The 24,597-nt window shown below is 36.5% G+C and overlaps 1 protein-coding gene across 4 annotated transcripts in view; it reads right to left on the bottom strand.

The window, feature by feature from the left end:
- The window catches only part of TRAPPC11 (trafficking protein particle complex subunit 11), a 41,694-nt gene that overhangs the window by 15,053 nt on the left and 2,044 nt on the right, over positions 1–24,597 (bottom strand). For all 4 annotated transcript variants that reach the window (XR_013345957.1, XM_077815516.1, XM_077815518.1 and 1 more), the window contains 19 exons: positions 23,848–24,017; positions 23,350–23,420; positions 22,120–22,234; positions 20,214–20,313; positions 19,125–19,198; positions 17,589–17,685; positions 16,416–16,549; positions 15,375–15,522; positions 11,213–11,306; positions 9,598–9,677; positions 9,427–9,505; positions 9,280–9,334; positions 6,311–6,456; positions 5,014–5,075; positions 4,786–4,918; positions 3,910–4,040; positions 2,811–2,966; positions 2,079–2,266; positions 1,145–1,293 (listed from right to left, as the gene is read on the bottom strand). Coding sequence is in view for 3 of the 4 variants with exons in the window: in XM_077815516.1 (XP_077671642.1) it covers positions 1,145–1,293; positions 2,079–2,266; positions 2,811–2,966; positions 3,910–4,040; positions 4,786–4,918; positions 5,014–5,075; positions 6,311–6,456; positions 9,280–9,334; positions 9,427–9,505; positions 9,598–9,677; positions 11,213–11,306; positions 15,375–15,522; positions 16,416–16,549; positions 17,589–17,685; positions 19,125–19,198; positions 20,214–20,313; positions 22,120–22,234; positions 23,350–23,420; positions 23,848–24,017 (2,182 nt within the window). In the remaining variant the exon portion in view is untranslated. The remainder of the gene's footprint in view (positions 1–1,144; positions 1,294–2,078; positions 2,267–2,810; positions 2,967–3,909; positions 4,041–4,785; positions 4,919–5,013; positions 5,076–6,310; positions 6,457–9,279; positions 9,335–9,426; positions 9,506–9,597; positions 9,678–11,212; positions 11,307–15,374; positions 15,523–16,415; positions 16,550–17,588; positions 17,686–19,124; positions 19,199–20,213; positions 20,314–22,119; positions 22,235–23,349; positions 23,421–23,847; positions 24,018–24,597) is intronic.

Raw genomic sequence — 24,597 nt, 5'->3', positions numbered from 1 at the left:
CAATTCATAGTCATCGTCATAGTCATAGTCAAATTGTGAACAAGATATCCTTTATTTTGCAACACAATAATTTTAAAAGAACAAGTCTTCCATATTTTAAAACACTGAACATATGTAAGACCAAATTTGTAAAAAATGCGTGGGAATTTTGTTCAGTTATGGGTTGACTGGGTTTACAAAGACTTATGAAAAAATCTTAGAAGTCACATCCTGTCACATATCATGGATGCCTTGTCACATGGAAAAGTCTTTCCTATAACAGAAGTATTAAATTTTGATAGTTATTTTTAAGTAATCAGCAAACCCATAATGACCTTGTGTCTCAAATTTTGAGACTCGAGTGGGGAGGGGGTGAAACATTGATATGTTATCAGACACCCCATTATGAATCTGATCGAAAAACCACAGTGAAGCTGATCAGTGGGAAGGCTCGCACTCCTATGGTCTTTGGATTAGATTCTGCATGAGCTTGTATTATAATATATAGACAAATGCATTTTAGCAGTTATCCGTACAAAGCAAAGTGTATTTCTCAACCACTACTGTCATCAATAGGTATAACATCAAGAATTCAAAATCCAAACTAACAGCATGTAACTATGTGAAGCTACCTGGAATATAACTGTTACCCCATGAGGAACACCGGCCACAATCCTGCGGCCACAATCCTGCTCCCATAATTTCAAATAGGATAAGACTGGTCCCATGTTGTCCAGCAGAAAAATACATTAGATTTAAATGTAATTCTGTCATTAGAACTTGCTGCAGCTCAGCTGGAAAAAATCTACCATCTGTTTGCTGTCAAAAGTAACTTGACAGTATTGTTAGATCACTAGAAAATTCTTTTAAATCCCTCCTTAAAACCTGGACTTTTTTGTTGATGCCTACAAAACATTACTGTCTAATATTGGTTAAGCTGGCAACCACCTGCAAATGAGACCTTTGTTACCACACATTTCTTCATACACATCCACTATAGTCCTGTCCACCTCTTAACCCCCATCCTATTTAGCTGTTAATTGACCTATCATGATTTGTGTAAATCCTAGATTTAGATTGTGTGCTCTCTGTAGCTGTGTTAACTCTTTGTACAATAACTAGGACAATAGGACCCTTAAGATGCTACCATGACAGAAATAAATACCTGGTTTTAAACCTGCTGTGAGCTTCACATCTTTGGCAACTGTCTTCTCATGTGACTGGACTGTCACAATCAAACAATACATTTCATTAGTCAGGGCAGGAGGTTCATGCTGGAGTTGAACAGAAATATTTGGCACTCTAGAAATGATCCTTTAATCAAAAAAAAGAAAAAAAAAAGAAAAAAAAAGAAAAAAAAAAGAAAAAAAAAAGAAAAGGTTAGTTACTCCACATTTCTTGGATGGCTCAATTTTTAGTCCATTTTAATTAGGGTTAAAGTTGCCTGTTGCTCAAGTGAGAACTCCAGAGAAGGTAGACTAGTGAAACAGGATATCTGAAATGCCTGAAAATCAGTGGCACAGAACCCTGGCACAGATCCTATTAAAAATGACTGGGGGCCCACTAAGAGTTGGGAGCTCACATTTGTGTAACCAGAGATGCAGAATCCCGCATTAAACAGCAAATGTTGTGAAAGTGAAAATTTAATTCTTCCGAAAATGTCCCGTTAGTATTAAACTTAGTAAATAAACTAAAAATTATTTCCTTGTATAGCATTTTCAGGACTCTGTGTATTTATATACTGCTGTAAATAACTCTTACTTGTTTGTTTTACCTGGAAAAAAAAATGGGACAGGATGAGTAGAAGGGTACTAAAGCCTGTTTGGTCTATCTTTGAGCCATGACAAATGAGATACTGAGATCAACCTCTTCTGTAAGCTCTAGCTCTGTTCTTTAAAAATAAAATAAATAAATAATAACAATGAAGATTACTGACTGGGGGGGGGGCGGGCAGTAGGTATGTCAGAAAATAAATCCTTAAGAGCTACTTATTTTTGTTCAAAAATTTACATTTTAGTTTTTATTTATTTTACAAAGATCCAGTACATATGGGAGATATTTTTGATATGCACCATTATGCATTTTAAACTATTACTTACATAGTGTTTGCCTGAATAGTCAGGCCGTCCCAATGAACCTCATTATCTGGAAGTTTAGGTTGCCGTTTGAAGGAGCGAGCTGCCTGCAATGCTTCTTGAGATGAAGCAGCATCTCCTCCTCCTCCACGCCAATTCAGAATCACACATCTGCCAGTATCGGTGCCCAGGATTAAATCCACAGAGGTGATCTGAAACATGTTTATTCAGATAAAGTTTTTTCCCCCACCATCCTCCAGTCATTTTGCAGAACACACACACGCAAGTGCACACACACACATAACATATCCCTAAAACTGCTTGCAGCACAGGAAATTAAAATCTCAACACACTGGCTCTGCAGTCCAGGCAGTTTCACCTAAGCAACTGTGGCAGTATGGGGATGCATATGTGCAGATATATATTTCTGTACGCACACACACTATCCTTCAGTATGAAGCTCTTGGCATTTTTCACTCCCTCCTGTCTCTTTTTCTAATCAGTTTTTTGAAGTGGGTGCCAAGAAATCTAAGTTTTTGTGATTTGCTTTGTAGAAACAGTTTTATAAAAAAATACTTCAATTGTTAAATACCAAAAGCAAGCAATGCAATCTTACTCTCAAACTTGTAATGCTATTTACAAAACAAATTACATTTAAATATACACAATACTGTGACATTACGACTAGTAAAGAATTGCAGTCACCCGTGCAATTTTGAGCTTTAAGAGCCAAACCTGTGACTCTAGATAACTAACCTCAATCTTCTTTCCCACATCTTCACTTTTTGCAACAAATCTGAAAGTGAATTTTCTTGTTTTACCAGGGACTAGGCACACTGGTCCCTGGGATGAATATTCCAGAATATCACTTTTCTGATATGCTTCTTCTACTACACAGTACTGATTGTATTCCTATAGCAAGTGAGAAAAATTAAGTTATCTATATAATAAATGTTGACAATCTGTGTTACTGGACTAAAGTTTCAGAGTAGCAGCCGTGTTAGTCTGTATCCGCAAAAAGAAAGGAGTACTTGTGGCACCTTAGAGACTAAAAAATTTATTTGAGCATAAGCATCCGATGAAATGAGCTGTAACTAAATGTGATAGTCTCTAAGGTGCCATAAGTACACCTTTTCTTTTTGCGGATACAGACTAACACGGCTGCTACTCTGAAACCTGTCATTATGCAAGGCACTGAATTTAGCTGTACGGAGTGGAAATCTATCAAACTTCATGAAGGAATGCATCCGATGAAGTGAACTGTAGATCACGAAAGCTTATGCTCAAATAAATTTGTTAGTCTCTAAGGTGCCACAAGTACTCCTTTTCTTTTTGTGGACTAAAGTTGAAATCCTGTTAGAGCTCTCTGCTTGTCATACTAGTGAACAATTAGTGTTATGGATCATAAACCTAATGTGTTTAGGCAACTGATAGATAAAAGTTTATTTAGGATAAAAAGTTTCCTCTAACAAGTAATCTCAATAGTAGTGAATAATTTTACTTTGCAGTAATTAAAGTGCAATTATCCTAGTTAATGTAACATAGAGAAAGTCTTATTTGTAATTCTAGATTATTTTAAATGTGTTTAATTTCAAAAGTGTTGTTTTACAAGTACCAAGGAGAGAAAAAGATGTATTGTTGTCTCTACTAAATCACGGATGTTTTTATTAAATCAGTATAGTCCTCAGTAGAAGAGTGACAGAGAAGAGGACACTAACAGAAAAATAAAAGGTAAAAGTGGTCCTTTTTCAGTAAATTGGAAAAAGTATAATGAAGCTGCAAGGTTATACTAAGACCCATTACGAGACATTAACTTTCCCCTAACAGATGATCACCACATATGAAACATAGTTACCTGGTTATTGAAGCCGACACATAGTTTAGAAAACCTGATTGGATGAGGACAATCAGCTTTCAAGTAAATATCGAACTCAACAGGAACATCAACATGAAAACTTGGAGCAAGAAACTTTGCTTTGCATTGCACTAGAATTTAAAACAAAAAGATCTTTGTTAAGTTGATAAGACTGTGAAGCTGGAAAACTGAACTCCACCATAAACTCCTACTTCCTGGGTACACCCTGTACATGACACATCTACACAGAACAATCTTTTAGTCCCATCTATTCATAAATATACCAAGGTTAAAATACTGCCCTCCTACATGAAGCTATGTAATACTGGGGACCTACACAGGGCTTTGTGAGACACAAGGGGACAGAAGTTCAGCAGAACACAGCACACTTTCACTGCAATTATGCAGCTGCTAATGCCTCCCCCACATTCCCCTGTATTTGTGGGGTTTGAGCTAGTACATATCCTTGTTCCCGTCCCTGGGGAGTTCTGTTTCAGAGGTACAGCATCCCCTCTCAGCAGAACTCTCTCTCTTCCACTGTATGTTAGGCTTTCAATGGGCCAGTTGCAGCTCAGAGGATTCTTCCTCAGACAGGGCTCCCAAACTGTTTTTGTCCCAATTACATTTATCCACATCACTTCTGGGAGAAGGAGAAAGGGAAAAAATATCATTTGGATTTTCTCACCATCCTCCCACCCCAGTGATGTAGATAAAGAATCAATGGATTTGTTGCCACAAGCTCTAAATGCTGGCAGTTAGAACATGTTTTGCATATTTATTCCTCCTCAGTGGTGTCTACAGCAAATGAGTGCAATTTACAACACCAAAGTATAATTTATTGGGACATAACCATGTTTTAGAAGCTTTGTTACTTACCAAATGGTACAAAATCTTGAACTTCTATTGTAAAAATATTGCTGCCTGCTAGGGAAACGCGGTCAGTCCACAGCTTCTGTGACGTTTTCACAGCAGAAGCATCACAATCAGGTTCAGGATCTGGGCTCTCATTCTATACCCAGACAGAAGATTATAAAATAAAGAATTAATCAGATAATGAAAAATCTTTTGAGCACATTTCAAGCAAGCTAAATTCTACTTGCTTACCATAAGAACTTTAATCAGGTTCTTTTCTATCCGAGACTTCTGGTCCTCTTTTAAAGTGGATGCTAATGAACAAAATTAAGGAAAGCAAACTAAACTACAAAACCAGTAGAATCCCAATCTTTCATCAGTATTAAAAGAAAGTTAGTCCCTGAACTAAGACACCTAAAGCATTAATCCTCAGAAATCTACAACTTTCATGCAACACTTTCCATGAGAACTTTGGTATTTCCAAATACAAATTCCATTACTTAATACTTTCTATCCATTTTAACTCTTCACTCTTATTCTCACCTCAGCCAATAGGAAGACACTCAATTGTGACAAAATAAATGGTCTCCAAATTCTGGCTACGTGAAGTATTTTAGAGCTTACAAGAAGGAAAAATTCCAAAGAGAATAACGTAATATTCTATGAAGGGAGCAATTTGTTCTCCAAGCATTGCCAATGGTCTCATGTAGTTTCTGCTTATAAGTACAAACAGAATGGTTTGGAGTAGTGGAAGCAACAGGCTCTGATAAGACTGAAAATGGCAGCTGAAAGAGATAGAAAACAAGTGTATTCACAGCAGAAGGACATTGTCCCTTGAAGTAGAGGAAAAGATAGGGAACAGTTAATGAGATCAAGTTAATATGAAGCAGAAAAACTGGAGACAAAACAAAAACAAAAATGATCCAAGAGACTAAAACTACACAACAGAGTTCGGATTATTCCAGTGTAGCCACCATGTAGTAGTTGGCTAGGAGTTAAAAAGTGACATGTATATACTTTGTTACCGATACTCTTTATTTAAATATTAAAGTTCTCACTTACCCCTCCTGGAGGAGGTTGTGCTGTCTTGTTTTTGTGCGGTCAGAGTAAGCCAGGTAAGTGGTCTTAGCTAGGCTATCACAAAGAGAATAAGCCTCTCTCTATGGTTATGTTTTATTATGTTTTTTTCCAACTGTTTAACATCTTTCTGATATTGTATTCTATACACTATTCTACTTATGGAGTTTTTGGCCTCATCTTAAAAATGTTATATGCAATTACATCTTCTCCAACCCCCAGTCACTCCCAAACTTTACAGCGCATTAAACTGAAGAGCAAGATGTTAAAGTTTCTATGTTAGAGATAAGGAACCAAATTCAGCTCTGGCATAAGATGTTTCAACTCCAAAGTCGATGGAATTGCACCCCTTACACTGGCATGCATTTGACCTAATGTAAGGTATATGACTGGCACAATGATTTGTGATAAGGTTGAAGACTCAAATACTATAATAACTAGTAGGCATGAGATACATTTCTTTAAAGGATACCTCTACCCAACAGCTCTAGAGAATAAGTAATGTAATCTTTTAATTGTGCCATAAGGTAAGAACATTTGAGAGCTGTGGTCAATATGGAAGTAAGGAGAGTCCACCATCCTTCACTACGGTATTCACACATGACATAATCTAACAGCCTGGAAGAGGAAAAAAGTGGGACAAGTGTACAATTCAGTAAAGTTATGGGTTATGTACTTGATATCCTCTTATATTGTGAGCAATACTGAAGCCAACTCAAACCTATCTTCCCCTCCCCCCTGAAACTCCCCCCAAAAAGCGTAATCAATTACAGATTTACCAATAGAGAGACTCAGACAAAGCTTTATTCCCCCCCCTTTTCTTTTTATTATAGCTGATCAAGAACCTTCTGTAAAATAGATGCAACATATCCATTGGACAGCGAGCACCATTTTAAAAAAAGGATGTTTATTTCACTGTATTTACCTTTGCATAGACACAAAATAGTAAACGTTATGGTAAATGTAATACTTGCAGGTAACATTGTTTCGGTTTTTTAATTGGCACTTACTGCACAAACATAAATCAATAGAGAAATATGTACGTCTTGCTAAAATGAACAAAACACTTTGAACAAGAGATTCTCCAATCTCAGTTATCAGGAAGGAAATCAAATCAACAGTAAAAGTTCTCAAATTGCCTCCCTTAACATTAAGTACAGAATTAAAAACAACAGCTGGAAAGAAATTAATTATATCAGTATAACTTGTAAAAACTTTCTTGTGTAGACAAGATCTTCCAGAAAATTGTTTCCAGCCAAGCAGCAGCAGTAAAGACAGGACAAGCTCACTCCTACCCAACCCATACTCCCTTGGAAGATCACATTCTGTTGTATTGACAACTTTAACTGGGAGTATTAAAATACTTAACGTTAAGTAGCACAGGCATTAACCCCTCCCACTTAGAAACACAAAATTAAGAAGCTGAATGCACAACACTGATTTCACGCAAGATTAAAGTTATATATTTAACTTTAGCACACCTGGAACTCCTAAACTTCCAACAGCTTTCGTTTTTCCTGGATTTTAAATGGTTACCTGCGTAACCTTAAACTTTGCCTTAAGAGGGTTTGTTATTTTTAATACATAAAAAACAGCATTTTTTATCTTTTAATATTAAATAGTAGGGCTGTCAATTAAATCGCAGTTAACTCACATGATTAACTCAAAAAAATTAATCGCGAATTAATCGCACTGTTAAACAACAGAATACCAATTGAAATGTATTAAATATTTTGGATGTTTTTCTACATTTTCAAATATATTGATTTCTATTACAATACAGAATACAAAGTGTACAGTACTCACTTTATATTATTTTTTTACAAATATTTGCACTGTAAAACATAAGAAACAGTATTTTTCAATTCACCTCATACAAGGTCTGTAGTGCAATCTCTTTATTGTGAAAGTTTAACTTACATAACTGCACTCAAAAAACAAAACAATGTAAAACTTTAGAGCCTACAAATCCACTCAGTCCTACTTCTTGTTCAGCCTATCGCTAAGCCAAACAAGTTTGTTTACATTTACGGGAGATATTGCTGCCTGCTTCTTATTTACAACGTCACCTGAAAGTGAGAACATGGGTTCACATAGCACTTTCATGTTATAGGAGTCTCAGATGATGACCCAGCACATGTTCTTTTTAAGAATGCTTTCACAGCAGATCTGATAAAATGTACAGAAGGTACCAATGTGAGATTTCTGAGGATAAATACAGCACTCGACCCGAGATTTAAGAATCTGAAGTGCCTTCCAAATTCTGAGAAGGACGAGGTGCGGAGCATACTTTCAGAAGCCTTAAAAGGGCAACACTGACGCAGAAACTATGGAACCCAAACCACCAAAAAAGAAAACCAACCTTCTGCTGGTGGGATTTGACTCAGATGATGAAAATGATCATGCATCGGTCGGCTCTGCTTTAGATCGTTATCAAGGAGAACCTGCCATCAGCATGGATGCATGTTCTCTGGAATGGTGGTTGTAGTATGAAGGGACATATGAATCTTTAGCGCATCCGGCCCTTAAATATCTTGCGACGCCGGCTACAACAGTGCCATGCGAACACCTGTTCTCACTTTCAGGTGACATTGTAAACAAAAAGAGGGCAGCATTATCTCCTGCAAATAGTAATCAAACTAGTTTGTTTGTCTGAGCGATTGGCTGAAATAGGACTGAGTGGACTCTAAAGTTTTAGATTATTTTTATTTTTGAATGTAGTTTTTTTCGTACATAATTCTACATTTGTAAGTTGATAAAGAGATTGCACTACAAATACTTGTATTAAGTGAATTGAAGAATACTATTTATTTTGTTTTTTTACAGTGCAAATATTTGTAATAAAAAATATAAAGTGAGCACTGCACACTTTTTATTCTGTGTTGTAATTGAAATCAATTTGAAAAACATAGAAAACATCCAAAAATATTTAAATAAAATAGAATTCTATTATTGTTTAAATAGTGTGATTAATCACGATTAATTTTTTTAATAGCTTGACAGCCCTATTAAATAGAAATAACTACCTTCCCTAATTATTTAAGTAAGTATAGACAAAACATTCTCAAAATTTTCTTTTAAGCTTTAGATTTAAACTATTTTTTTTTCTTATGTCTTGAATGCTAAACATCTGAGAGGAGTACGAGTAATTAAATTCTCTGTGCAACTATCAGACAGTATATTCCAAATTGTAGGTGTCTCTTAGTTGTCCCACTGAGTAATCGTTTATTTGTGGACGATTGGCTGAGATTGTCTCTTTCTCTGTAATTTCTGAAGTGGACCATGCAGTGGGTCAGTAAGCGGGAATCAGCAATCTCAAATTCACTCACATCAAGGTAACAGAAGTCTGAAATTAATTTCCAACACCATCTCACAATTGATAAGATCTATGTTCCAGATGAGAAAAATAATGCACTAAGGAATCATTCAAATAATACTTACTTCAGAGCTTTGGTGTAATCTTTAGCATAATAATATTCTTCACCCATCTGAACCACTGAAAAGAACAAAGTCATATGTCTACAATCCAATACTTAAAATATTGTTGCAAAGATTTTCAAAAAGATTTGTTAGGTAATTGATACTTACTTAAGTGACTCTTCATCCTTGGACATTTGTATTTCTTGAACTGTGCTACAGCATTACTCAGCAAAGTGATTATTAGCTCCTAACAGATAAATTAGCAGTAGTGATATAGCAATATTTATACTTCAAAATAGTGTTAGAAAAATATAGAAATTATTTCTAAGATAAACTTACAGAGTGAGGAACAATTTTCTCTTTTAGTTGCAGGGCTAGAATTCCCACCTTTTCTTTTTCTGGATCAGAAAGATCAAAGCCTGCAAATGATAATGAAAAGTCCATTGAATTGGAATTTTGTCCAGTTCCAAAGGGAATTACTGTTTTTTCACAACAACAAGATAAGTGTAAGTAAAGCAAGTTCAAACTCAGGCATATTTAGATTCTTCACATTGTCATCTCTTAGGAGAAAGAATGTTTATGTTTGGAGAACTCTGCTGTATTCTCTGTTCTATAAAAATAATTTTGGAACAAACATTCTTTCAAACCAGCACATTATTAATAATTTAAAAGGGAACTTAGATGTTTTCAAAGATGCCCAGATCATTTGATAGAATAGAATATATTTGTAAGAGTTTAGTATGAGACAAACTATTTGCTAGCTTCTAAGTAATGACTTCACAGTTGTGTTTCTCTACCAATAGTTGGCAACATCAACACTTAAAGGAATGCTGCTCCGTTTTTTTTAAAATGCATTTATAAGACAGAACCCTGAATGCACATCTTAGTAGGAAACAAAGTTTTATTCACTTTTAAACTCCACTGATATTTATAATTTTGATTCAAGACTCAACATTTTAAATCACACAGTTAACCAACCAATTATATTCTCAAAATGGCACCACTGTATTATGACTGGTAACACCAGAAGGAGAATGTTTTAAGGACATCAAAAGTTGCTATGCCTAAAGGTGCATCCAGGTGATCAATGAGAGAAAAACGTTGGATTAGACAGTATGAGCATTTCCAAGGCAAAGTGCATAAACTCAATGCGCAGCTGCTGGTGAAAATAGAACATATAGCCTTTCCAACTTCATATCTAGTGATTCAGCTTTTCCCTCTAAATCTATTTTGATAACTCAGAAGGTGTTGCTGGCAGTTCTTGTCTGCCACAGTCAGGTACTATTTACAATGGGATGAGTTTGCAAGCCTGATTCTCATTTACATTAAGGCCTCTTTATGATACTGTGGCCCCTCTGTCTCTTGTGTCTCTCTCTCTGCCCCTAGTTTTTGGTTCTTACTCTCTTGTCTAACTTCTTCTTGATTCTTACTTTTAGTCCAAGAGAATTTTTGGGGACATTATGGGGACTTCACAGTCTCACTTCTAGCTAGGCCCATCATACTTGCCACAGTTTTAGAAAAGACAATATTAACAAAACAAAAAAACATCAACACATATGCATAATCACAACCAGAGGAATAAAATGTAGAACTGGTATCACTATTTTGTGTACTATTTATTTTGTATTACATCAGTAACTAGTTTAAACACCTCTCTAGTTAGGTACAAGGTATATAGTCATCTACAAAGGAGAAAACTTACAGAAATAAGATTCTAGATGTACACCTTTCTGAATTACACTTCAGATTTACACTGCCAAGTTAAAAGGACAAATGAAGGACCTCGTCCTGTAATTGGTTCTGCAGGGCAGATCACTGCACTACTCAGTCTCACTGAAATCAGTTGACTGTACACAGGTGCAGAGAGTCTGCCAATCCAGAGCTAATTACAGGATCAGGACCTCAATCCCTTTGCCTGACCTCTGCAGGAATTAAAAACAGAAAATGTATTTACTTAGTATTCCCTGACGCCATGATCTCTGTCCATAGAAGTCAAGCACTCCAGTTTGAGTTTCCAGTGGATCCGGATTGGGATAGCTGATAGAAGACTGTAAATTCAGCAAATATAGCCTTTAGAAAGGGTTCATATTTCAAAAGTATGAAAGATAACAGTGTTGAAGTACATAAGCAAAAACGTACACATTTAAAGAGCAAAAAGAGGAGTATAAAGTTCTTAATGTATTTAACTTTTTCAACCATTTGTGTAAAATATTTACTTACCAGGAAACCACATAAGCAACTGAGAAGTGTAATACTGGAATATGGAATTGAAATGGTCATAGAGGAGTTTTTAAAGTAAAGGATACGGGAAAGCTGACAGGTATGGAGTAGCACATGGTTTGAACAGAGACATCCTTTGGGGAGGATTTAATAAAGGGGTTTCTCTATATCCTAGCAAACAGAAGAGGATAGACGTTGATAAAGTACAGGTAGAAACTAAGGAGAAACAGTCAAATGAAAAGGAGTCCCATTCAATTACATCACATGAAGGCATACAACTAAATATTGACACATTTTATAAGTGGTTGTATTCAAATGCTAGAAGGCTAAATACTATGATGCGTGAACTTGAGTGTCTGGTATTAAATGAGGATACTGATATAATAGGCACCATAGAAACTTGTTAGAACAATGATAATCAATAGGCCATGGTAATACCAGGGTGCAAAATTTATAGGAATGACAGAGTAGATCATGCTGGTGGGGGAGTGGCACTATATATGAAAGTAAGTATAGAGTCAAATATAGTAAAAATCTTAAATGACTCAAACTGTATCACAGAATCTCTATGGATAGAAATTCCATGCTTGAATAATGAGTGTAGCAGTAGGAATAGACTACCAACCACATGACCAGGATGGCAACTGTGACAGTGAAATGCTCAGAAAGATAGAAAGGCTACAAAAAAGAGAAAACCCAATAATAATGGGGGATTTCAACTACCCCCCCCCCCCAATATACTGACTGGATACATGTCACCTCAGAATGGGATGCAGAGATAAAATTTCTGGACACGAATAATGACTGCTTCTTGGAGCAGCTAGTCCTGGAACCCACAAGGGCAGAGGCAATTCTTGATTTAGTCCTAAGTGGCGCACAGGATCTGGACGAAGAGGTGAATATAGCTGAACCACTAAGTGATAGCAACCATAATGTAATTAAATTTAATATCCTTGTAGAGAGGAAAATACCAAAGAAACCCCTTTTTAAATGCTACTGTGGTGGGAATGACACAAAAATGAGGAAGGTAGTTAAACAGAAATTAAAAGGAACAGTCACAAGAGTGAAATGAAATGCCTGCAAGCAGCATGTAAACTATTCAAAACATCATAATAGAGGCTCAAACTAAATGTATATTCCAAATTAAAAAAAAAACAAAAAAAAAACAGTAATGACCAACAACAAGAAAATGCCACTATGGCTAAACAGAGTAAAAGAGATGGTTAGAGGCAAAAAGGCATCTTTATAAATTTGAAGTCAAATCCCACTGAGGAAAACAGAAGCATAAACTCTGGCAAGTCAACCGTAAAAGTATAATTAGGTAGGCCACAACAAGAATTTGAAGAGCAACAAGACAAAAACTAACAACAATTTTTTTTTCAGTACATCAAAAGCAGGAAGGCTGCCAAACAATCAGTGGGGCCACTGGACAACCCAAATGCTAAAGGAGCACTCAAGGAAGACAAGGCCGTAGCAGAGAAGCTAAATGAATTATCTGCGTCAATCTTCACTGCAGACAACGTGAAAGAGATTCCTGCACCTGTGCCATTATTTTTAGGTGATAAATCTAAGGAACTGTCTCACATTGAGGTATAAATAGAGAAGGTTTTGGAAAAAATTAATAATTTGAACAGTAATAAGTCACCAGGAGCAGATGGTAGTCACCTATGAGTTCTGAAGGAACTATTGCAGAACTATTAACTGTGGTATGAAACCTATTGCTTAAATCAGCCTCTGCACCAGAAGATTGGAGAATAACTAATGTAATACAAATTTAAAAAAAAAAAAGGTTCCAGAGGCAAATCTTGCCAATTACAGGTCAGTAAGCCTAACTTCAGTAACGTGCAAACTGGTTGAAACTGTAGTAAAGAACAGAATTACCAAACACACAGATGAACACAATATGTTGGGGAAGAGTCAACACTGCTTTTGTAAAGGGAATTATGTCTCACCAATCTATTAGAATTCTCTGAGGTTTGTCATAAAGCAGGTGGACAAAGGTGATCCAGTTGATATAGCGTACTGGACTCTCAGAAAGTCTTTGACAAGGTTACTCAAAGGATCTTAAGCAAACTAAGCAGTCATGGGATAAGAGAGAAGGTCCTATCATGGATCAGTACCTGGTTAAAAGGTATGAAAGGGTAGGAATAAATGGTCAGTTTTCACAATGGAAAGACTTAAATAATAAGGTCCTGCAAGGATCTGCACTGGAACCAGAGCTGTTCAACATATTCATAAATGATCTGGAAAAAGGGGTGAATGGTGAGGGACAAAGATGGCAGACGATACGATACAAAATTACTCAAGATAGTTAAGTTCAAAACAGACTGAAGAGTTACAAAGGATTTCACAAACCTGGGTGACTGGGCAACAAAATGTCAGATAAAATTCAATACTGGTATATGTAAAAAAAATGCACATTGAAAAACATAATCCCAGCTATACATATAAATTGATGGGATCTAAATTAGCCATTACCACTCAAGAAAGAGATCTTGGAGTCATTGTGGATAGAACTCTGAAAACATCTGCTCAATGTGCAGTGGCAGTAAAAATAGCTAACAGAATGTTAGGAACCATTAGAAAAGGGATAGATAATAATAATGCCGCTATATAAATCCATGGCACACCCACAACTTCAATGCTGCATGCAGTTCTCATCACCCCATCTCAAAAAAGATATATTAGAATTGGAAAAGGTACAGAGAACAACAACAAAAATGACTGGTATGGAACAGCTTTTATATGAGGAGAGATTAAAATGACTGGAACTGTTTAGTTTAGAAAAGAGATGATTAAGGGAGAGAGATGACACCATAAAATCATGAATGGTATGGAGAAAGTGAATAAGGAAGTGTTATTTACCCCTTCCCATAATACAAGAAGGAGGGGTCACTCAATGACATTAATAGGCGGCAGGTTTAAAACAAATATAAAGAAGTACTTCTTCACACAATACACAGTCAACCTGTGGAACTCATTGCCAGGGGTTGTTGTGAAGGTGAAAAGTATAAATGGGTTCAAAAAAGAATTAGATAGGAGAATAGGAGAATAGGTCCATCAATGGAGAATAGGTCCATCAATGGCTATTAGGCAATATGGTCAGGGATGCAACCACGTGCTCTGGGTGTACCTAAGCCTCTGACTGCCAGATGCTGGGACTGGATGATGGGATGGCATTGCCCTGTTGTGTTCATTCCCCCTGAAGCATCTGGCACTAGTCACGGTCAGAAGACAGGATACTGGGCTAGATGCACCATTGGCTGTAGTGGGTCAGACCATTCTTACGTTCTCAATTCAGTCTAACACCACAGCCTATTTGCTTTCATTTGTTTTTAGCATAACTTGTAATTGGTGTAAACTAATTACTTTTCCTTTTAAAGTCTGCACAGTCATAGGCAGTTTTGTATATCCTTTTTAACTGGTGCTTAACAAGATTACCCAGCAGTGACAGGTAAGTAGCATCAGTAGGAATTCAGCATCATATTTTAAATGATTGACACAGGTCAGTGAGAAAGTATACTTAGGTATAATTACACATAAGTGTTCATAGCGAAGTACAAATTGGGCTCCTCTTTCAGACTTTTTCTGCCAGATAAGTGCTGAAAAATTTATAAAACATTTAGAAAATATTTTACTTAAAATCTGCTACATAACTAAAAATTGGTTTTTTTTGTTTTTTTTGTTTTTTACAGTTGAGGTCATTTGGGATAAAGTGATGATTATTTATTCACTCATGGTCAATCCTTCCAAATACCGTACTGGGTATTTCTGTTCCTAGATTTGCTAATAAAGGCATATTGGTGGATTTGGCTTCATCTACACTACAGTGAAACTTTAATAAATAAAGCTTTAGAACAAAAAGTTAGCTGATTGGCAAACAGTTTGCAACTTACCTCATGGTTACAGAGTATGTTTGCTAGTTGCTTCCGCTCCTGTGCGTAGTATGCCGCTTGCTGGTAATAGAAACCTGGATTCTGAGTCTGAATTGCTGTCAAGCCTAGTTTAATAGCCTCATCAAACAAGTCTCCAAAGGCCTGAAATCTTTAAAAACAACATTTTTTACCTTAATATTTACTATAAAATGTAAGATTAAGCTTTAACTGTATGATATATGTGGCTATGGTTAAGTACAATACACAACAGATTTGAACTAAAGTGTCACTGTAAATTAAATTAAAGCTCCAGTTCATCCAAGGCTTTCATAGGTTTTTGAATCTCAGTGACCCATTCCTACAACTGCATTCAGGTGGGTGCAGAACTGCTAGGGTCAGGGCACAGCTATTTTGAAATATTTGTTTTATGTTTTGTAAAATGTGTTGGGTTTTAATTTCCACATGCATTCAGTGCTCATGAGCGATGCTGCCCTGGATACTGAAGTCCTCCCTTTACATGCAGAACAAATAAAGACTGGGCAATGACAATGAATGCCTCCTAACTCCTCCTCACTAACCTGGGGCAATCCCAACATGCAGAACCCTCCCCCACGCCACTCCCGTCCCCCCCCCAGAGGAGAGCAATATTTATAGCTATGGCCTGCTGTCTACTATATGTTTAAAACCCAGTATAATGTTATGATAATATGATGTCTTTGTGAGCTTGGCATACATTATGAAGTTTTAGATTAAATTCCCGCTGAAATCAGTTAGACAAAGCTTCTAATAACAACTGTAGGATCAAACTCTAAATCTCACAGTAGGTACCACATGTTGATTCCCACCAGTTATGAATTACTATCCGTTATTAATGCAGAGCACACTGACACAGGACAATTAAACTAATAAATGCATAACTATGATATTATATCTTTTAATATCTATTACATCTCTTTCATGAAGGAAAATTCAGAATTTCATGCTTCTCTAGACATAAAAAATTAACTTTGTGAAATACTTATACATGAGCTACAATGGAAGTATTACTTAGTAAAAACATACTGTTTAGACATCCAGGCAGCATGCTCAAAAGCCAACTCTGCACTGCCTATTTTTTTCTTGCACAAGTCAATGTGCTTCCTGAACTGAGCAATTGCATCCAATGGGGTGTTATGCTGAAAACAGAGGCGACAAATCTACAAGAATCAAAATAAAAGAAAAACTTGAAAATCTTTATCAACAGTCTAATCAAAGTTCAAATTTCTAAAAGTAAATCTAACATTAGAAACGTAGTAGGTAAATGATAAGATCCCAAACAATTTAGAAGTAAAAAAATATAAAAATGAAGGTTAGATATAACACCTTATAGCATTTTATATGAAGCAAGCAGGGTTCTGTGCCACATATTATCCCCATGGCCCTCCATATAAATTATGGCAAGAACTGAATGATGAGTTCTCTCCAGAAAAAAAAAAAAAAAAAAAAAAAGATCAAAGGCACAGACCAAACCTCACCTCAGAAGAGGGTGACCACCACACACACTCCCAAATCCAGCATAGAATTGCTGAGCTACTTGGGAGAGGAGGGATGGACAGCGCCAGAAACACTTTGGAGATCTTCCCCACAGAGGCTATGAAGTCTGCAGTAATCCAAACCTGCTGGATGTCCTTTTCAAGGGCCTGGTTGAGGACCAGCTCCAGTAACATTTTTTTTTTTTTTTTTTTTTTAAATTGGTAGGTAGGAAGACACTTTGCTGACCCAAGGACCTCTACAATCTGCTCTTCCAAAGGAAGAGCCATTCTTTCCTCAGGATTACTTTTCCTTCTCCACCTTTAAAAACGGGGGGATCAATAATCTATAGGCTACATGAACTTGTTTCTGTAAAGTGCTGTTTATTCCCACTGACTTCAATTGGGAACTGAGGGGGTGCTAAGCTCTTCATGGGATTGAGCCCCATGTAAGGTCTAGCCCCTTAAAAAAATAAAATCACAGTTTTAAACACCTGAACTCAACTTCTACTGAGAAGGTATTTTCTCCTTGGAATTTGAAGTAACCTCCACAAGCTGGAATTTAGGGGGCCTGCAGTCGGGTAGTAATTCAGAGCTAGATAATGCTCTAAAAGCAGTAATATAGGAGATGTATTTTTAAAATTAAATCTTTACAGATTGAGTCCTTCAGCTACCTTCATATTTTAAAATTTACAGGGTTTGCTAAAGGTTACAACACATTTGTTACCTTGTAGTTTATAAATCCTGCCATGGTCTTGATTTCCAACATGTTCGTTTCATGCGCCCTCAATTCATGTACAAGATTATATGCAGTTCTGTAATTTCTAAATATGAATGTTTAGAAGTTAGGTGCGTTGGCAGTACCAAAGCAATTATTCATGAATGACTATTGAAAAAGAAAATCTGCATTCAATGAAAATATTTTTTTTGGTGAAAAGCTCATTGATAACAGTAACACATACAACTGACTCTGCATTCACAACATCCTCAAGCAAACTTTCTATTTATTGGTCATGACAAAACTTTCCTGCCTTTTTCCAATCAGCAGTTTAAGGGTGATTTAAAAAGAAAAAAACCCCTCAAACTCTGTGCTTTTTTGCTTCATTGATCTCTACAAACAGGCAGACTGAACACAAACTGCAATAGTCAAAAGAACACGGGGGTTACATGTTCCCAAAAGAATGTTAAAGACATTTCTGAAATACTAGTACATCTTCAGATTTCATAAATAGTAGCACATATTCAAGGATGTAGCACAGAAGTCAGAAGCTGACTTTTTTTGTTAAGCAACAAAAAAGTAAATGAGGATATTGTGAAGTTTGGATTGAGTTACAGCTTTTGGTTTCAGAGATACATATACAAATATCCAAAAGTGAAATTCAGAAATCTTGGCAGAAAGTATCCATGAAATGCTTTTCCTTGGCAAGATACGCTAAGTAATACCACCTCAGGGTCAGCTCTAAGCATGCAACTGACTATGAAGTCTATCCAACAAAAGCAATTAAGCACACGCTCAACTTTAAACATGAGTAAGAAACCGGTCAACTGGTGGACTCTTTTTTTTATTAAGAAGATACTGACAAATAATAATAGTGAAGATTAGGAGCTTACCTTTCCTAAATTCCATTCATCTTAATAGAAATGTGACCTTTAGAGCCCAATTGAGACCATTTAAATGCTGACATTAAGAATAGGCAAATACATGCCTCTCCAAATTTTCATTAAAGAAAGTAAATAAACATGGAATTAGATGCAAAAGTCATTTTAAAGCAACATTAAGATTGCACAGCTGCACATCATTAAGGAAATGCAACAGTTAAGGCTCCAAGAGCAATTGTGGGGGGGAAGAAAGGGGCGTGTGAGTGCGTATGCGTCTAGAGTATTTTCTATGCCCTTTCTCTTAAAGGTAGAGTTTAATTCATTGCTATTTAGGTCTTAATGTACAACACATCCATTAGAGTTGAAGTTGGAACCTTAACCTTTGTACTTCTAAAAGTTATTTTATATCAATGTAAATTCAGAAACATATTTGAAGTATGAAGAAGTTGAACACAAACTCAAGAAGATTCTTTGTATCAACATTTACTCTGAACAAAACAGACTAACAAAAACACAAGTTGTTACACTGTAGAATAAGCTCAAAAATATTGACTGCTTGATTTGTTACAATTGCCCAAATATAAATTTAAGTTTTACATTTCACTAACCTTGAAGCTATCATAATAGTAAGAGAAGTCACTGTGAAAAAAGAAAGTTTACTTACTTTAGAGCATTCTGTGTATCCTGTTTCAGCTCACTGAAGAATGCTATTTTGAACTGATGTCTCACAAATAAAAGCTGAGAAACACAATCAATATTTTAATGGTCCCAATAATCTAAATGGAGTACATTTACAAAATTGGAATATAATTAATACTCAGAGAAATCACAGATAACTTAGTTGGAAGTATGCAGAATTATAAGAAAGCGTATTGATATCACAGAAAACAATTATGAGTAGTTGTTCAATAGCATGACACACAGAGCTCTTTTGCTGAATCTAATTTATTGCTCCCACCCCAAAAGAAAGAGGGACAGCCTTGTACCATCCATCAATGATCTTGAATAGACACCTTAAGGACACATCTTGTGGCTCTACAGGCAATCTTGTCCTGTTGGAGGATAGTTGGGTGGTTGCAACACAAGTTCGTGTGCCAAAACCAGTATTTGGTGAATTGAAAAGAAACAAATGAGAACCAAGTTAAGCCCGGAAGTCTGTAGTAACTGCCCTCTACAGCCTGAGTTAGAGCACTGCACAGAAAAACACTAAAGCTTCCTTATAATTTCTCCCCACTTGCAAAGTTTTAAAAATCTGCTTAACACTTCCCGTTTCAGAGAGGATATCCCAAAATACATCAATCCATGACATCGCAAATAGCAGAGATTGCAGCAAGACACCTGGAATTTGGTGTGTTATTTTCTGGAATACCTTAAGTCAGCCTGAAGTATCAAAAGGATTTCAGCACAGAAATTCTATTTTCAAAAAGTGAGTTGAAAACTTGTTTCTATTCTGAAAAACACTACTACCACAAGTCTGAGAAGTGGGAGTTCTCAGTATGTAACTCTGGATTTAATTCCACTGTCATTTTTTATTTAAAGTTTCACCTTTTAAAGGTGATTTCATTTTAGTTGATGTAAGGTAAGAAAAGGACCATATCTAGGAATAAAAGTGAAAAAGAAAAAAGTGTGAAAATAATTGTGTTTTAACATTCTGATATTTAAAAAAAAATATATATATATATCCTGTGTATCATATATAGGATACGTCAACTATATTTTTAGAATTATCTTATTTAAAAAGGAGTAGCATTACCTGATGTGTTGTTTTATTCAAGAATTCTTTATGAGATTTTACCCTTCTTATTTCTGTATAGTAGTAGGTCTGTGCATGCTCATAAAAAGCATTCTCTAATCTGTAAGAGAGAATTGCTCATCACTTTGTAAGCAAATAAAGAAGTTCTTTTAGTATATAGAGAATCTAAAGTACTTTAAATTAGTCTATTTAACACTATTCCGTCTACAATCACTGTAAGCCGACAAAAAAAAAAAAAAAAAAAAAAAAAAAAGAGACACACAACCCCAAAACATACAAACTTAAGTTTTTGGTACCAACAGGAAATCACTAAATTAGACGTTCTTGTGATATTTGTTTTAACCTACCTTATCTGCCTAGAATATTTTTGAGACAAGGTGGGTGAGGTCATATCTTTTATTGGATCAACTTCTGTTGATGAGAGATATACTTTTGAGCTACAAAGAGCGCTTCAGGTTGGAAAAGCTACTCAGGCTTGGTTTACACCAGGGGTTGGCAACCTTTCAGAAGGTGTGCGCCAAGTCTTCATTTATTTACTCTAATTTAAGGTTTGGCTTGCCCGTAATACATTTTAACGTTTTTAGAAGGTTTCTTTCTATAAATCTATAATATATAACTAACCTACTGTTGTATGTTGTAAAATAAATAAGGTTTTTAAAATGTTTAAGAAGCTTCCTTTAAAATTGAATTAAAATGCAGAGCCCCCCAGACCGGGGGCCAGGACCTAGGCAGTGTTAGTGCCACTGAAAATCAGCTCTTGTGCCGCCTTTGGCACACGTGCCATAGGTTGCCTACCCCTGGTTTACACCAACAAGTTAGATCGACATAAGGCAGTTTGTGTCAGCCTAATTATGTCAGTGTCTACACTAGAATGCTGCTGCTGACAAAGTAAGTGGCCTGTTACACCGACATAACAACTCCACCTCCACGAGAGATTTATATTGGTGTAGTTAGGGCGACAGTGTCTGTTTAGACACGGTTACTGACATCAACAGTTGGCTATCATTCTTGTCAGTTTCATGCTGCCTCTGGCTCAGAGCAGCAGCATGGGGCTCACAGCTGAAGCCATGAAACAGACAAGAACATCAATTTCACTGCTGGTACTCTGTCTGGTATGAAACTGAGCCCAGGCTGGCCTCACAACTCAAGCTGTCATCCTGGGTGGGTGGGGGGCTCCCACCGTGAGCCCCGCACAGCTCTCAGTGCCCCACTTCAGACAGTGCAAGTGCTCCTGGGGAGGACACACCACAGGCAGAAGGAGTGTAGCCTGGCCACCAAGAACCAATTGATTTACTTCAGTGGCTGTAGGTCGACCTACATTAGTTAACCAACATTTTTCACTTACCAGCACCCCCGATTCCTCCAACATGCCGGATAAAACAGCTTGTATTGTACTTGGTGTATAAGAAAAAGTAAGACCCCTAATGAAGGCAGACAAGGAAAAAGCAAACACATGCCAAGGTCTAGACAAGATCTCTATCTTAACATTATGGTAAAATAGGTCAGAAAAAACCTAGCAGTAGCTTCAATCTCCCTTAACCAATAGGCCTAGACATACTATACAACTGTCTAAAAAGACCCAGAGTGAACCAAAGGCAGTCTTTGGGTCTCCTGCCAATATCTCCCAGAAGTCCATATAGTAGCAAGTTTTATGGCCTACTCAGAGGGAAGGTGCCAATCATAACATGACCTTATGGAAAAAGGACAAAGGTTAAAAAAAACCCATTGGATTCATCAGGACTCAGCATGATGTGGAGTGTTTCAACGACGAACTAAAATATGAGTAATGTAAGTTTGCAATTGCTCTACAGCTGATGTACGGGAGAATTGATATCTGCATATCATATGTTCCTTAATAGACTGGAAAAAATGCATTATAGGAAAAGTCTTTTACCAATTCACTTACCTTATAATATAACCAACCAGATGATCAGTGTGTGGCAGCACAAACAAGGATTTTCCAGAGAGGTCACAAGCATTACATAAAGCTGCTGCTCTTTCTGAAGCAATAACATCTTCCCCTAATTAAATCAAAAGAGCATGCAAACAAACAGAGCAGTGTCAAATACACTCTTTTCAAAGCTGGACTATCACAAGCTATGGAAAAGGTGATACACCGAAAAATATAGGACTTTCTCTCAGGTCATCTGAAACACCAAGGCTCTGATTAGCAGAATACCATTGTGGCTGAATAATCCCCAGAAGACCTGAGGAACAGGCTGGGTACTCACAAAACACTTTACAGATGAATTTATGGTACTAGTCATGTGATTTAAAAAAATCCAAAAAACAGCCACTGACAGAAAAAAAACCTCACACTTCTGTAGCTCTGCACCAGTGACTTTTAAAGGTGTAAAAAGTAAAAACAAACAAGCTCCATATTCCATGATTTCATGTAATTACAGCTTGGGATAGATTGATTTAGGATGCAACCCCTTCAAATTTCTTTCCTCGATGACTGACATTCAGTCAGACAGTGACGAATTTACCCCTTGCCAAAGTTTGGCAAGAGAGTAAAAATGTACAGTGTACACTTCATAACAAACACCTCTCACCCCCATTCAAAATGTGGCTCCCATAACAGTTTGAGTGAGCAGAAATAAGTATGGAGAATGGTGAAATGCAAGGGCTTAATGAAGAACCTGAAGCATCGTACCTGCTACAATCTGACATTTTAATAAGGGAAATATTCATCATGGCAACTGAATATTCTTACACTTAAAAGCTGCACTGAAGCTGCAGCATTTTAATCAGCTGCAATTAAAGTTTATTTTTAACTGATCCCAGGTAAGCATTAAGTGACAACTGCTTTGTAGGATAGGATACAGTCATATTTGCACTAGGCTTGATACACAGTATCAGAAGCTGGACATAAAAAAAAAAAGAGTCATAGTTCTGAGGAACTTAAATTGGTTAAAAAAGGTAATGAAAAAGCACCTGGACTTTTAGGGCCAATTTTTCAGAGCAAAGCATCCATTGTGTACGTGCATGTAATGGGGAGTGAATTTTTGTACACACAAATCATTGTGCATGAGAACTGCATGCAAAGTGCACAAATGATGACCAGGATAAAAAGTCCCTTTGAAAATGTGGTCCTCATATTTGCATACACTGCAGTTTGATAGCCTTTTAATACCTGGAGGTAAGGGTGTTTTCTTTTGAATCAAAACCACAGCAACTTTTGTGTTTCTTCCCTGCAAACTTTGCCTGAAATAGAAGAGTTGCAATGATAAGCTCATATTTCATGTTTATACAATGACTTTCAGTCTACTTTTAAAGTCATTAAAAATTGTGTATAAAAGGCACACCACCACCCACGAGATACATACTCTCTCTCCTTTTCTCGGATAGATCGTAACAACTGCATTTAATCTCACCGATTTTAGAAAACAGGAAGTAAGGGCGGATCCAAAGCAACTTTGCCAATTTACATTCTAAAATAAGACATCTTTAGATCCTCTTAAAAATAAATTTCAAAAATAAAATCAATCTATCAAGAGCCCCATCAGCCCAGCACAAAATTCTGTTTTTAAAACAAAAAAGATGAAATTGCTTTACGGTACGTACAAGTATTTTGAAACCTACACTTAATACAAATACAAGTTAATACTTATAACCTAACAAACAACTGTACCTGACAATTTCAACTCTAGTAGCACATTCTGACTGTTTTTCTTTCCACTGTGGCTCATCCCAGTCCAGTTCATAGAACACCACAACAAGAGCTGGCACCAGATTCAGATGTTTGTTCATCCAGCCAGTTTTTAATATCCCTTTTGGAATGTACCACTCATAGGATGTTCTCTGAAAATATCAATTTAAACTTATTAAAACAAGCTACCAACCACGTTTATTTTTGCTGTCTCACATGCATGGGGAATTCCATGTGTCCATGATCAGTCCTGAGGACTTGATCTTTCCTCTATCAATCTTGCTCTCAAGTGTCTGCTTCCTCATGGAGAAGGTGTGGTGGGATTTTTTTTTTTTAAACCATCATGCCCCATCATTGGCTCAAGAACCAGATGTATGCCACTGAAACATTATCAAAAATAGATTTCCATAGGTGAGAGGGAAGGGGGTGTCGGAAGGAGGAGAGATTCTGACAGTAAAGAAAAGTCAACTTCAGGAAAAATAAAATACTTTGAACTTCCATAGTACCTGTCATCCAATGATCACAACATGCTTTATAAAGTTAAGTAAGTATTACCCGCATTTTACAGAGCGGGAAACTCAAAAGATGCAAGTTACTTGTCCTAAATCACAGACAATTAAAAGCAAAATTAGGGAATAGAATCCAGGTTTCTGTATTTCCAACTCTCCACTGTAATAAGTAACCACTGGACTATGCTGCTTATCAAGTGTCACACTAGTTTACATCGGCTCA

This window comes from Eretmochelys imbricata, chromosome 4 (genome assembly GCF_965152235.1).
Source record: "Eretmochelys imbricata isolate rEreImb1 chromosome 4, rEreImb1.hap1, whole genome shotgun sequence".
Taxonomy (NCBI): Eukaryota; Metazoa; Chordata; order Testudines; family Cheloniidae; genus Eretmochelys; species Eretmochelys imbricata.
The sequence above is the reverse complement of the archived record's forward strand: the minus strand, read 5'-3'. Positions and strand labels throughout refer to the sequence as shown.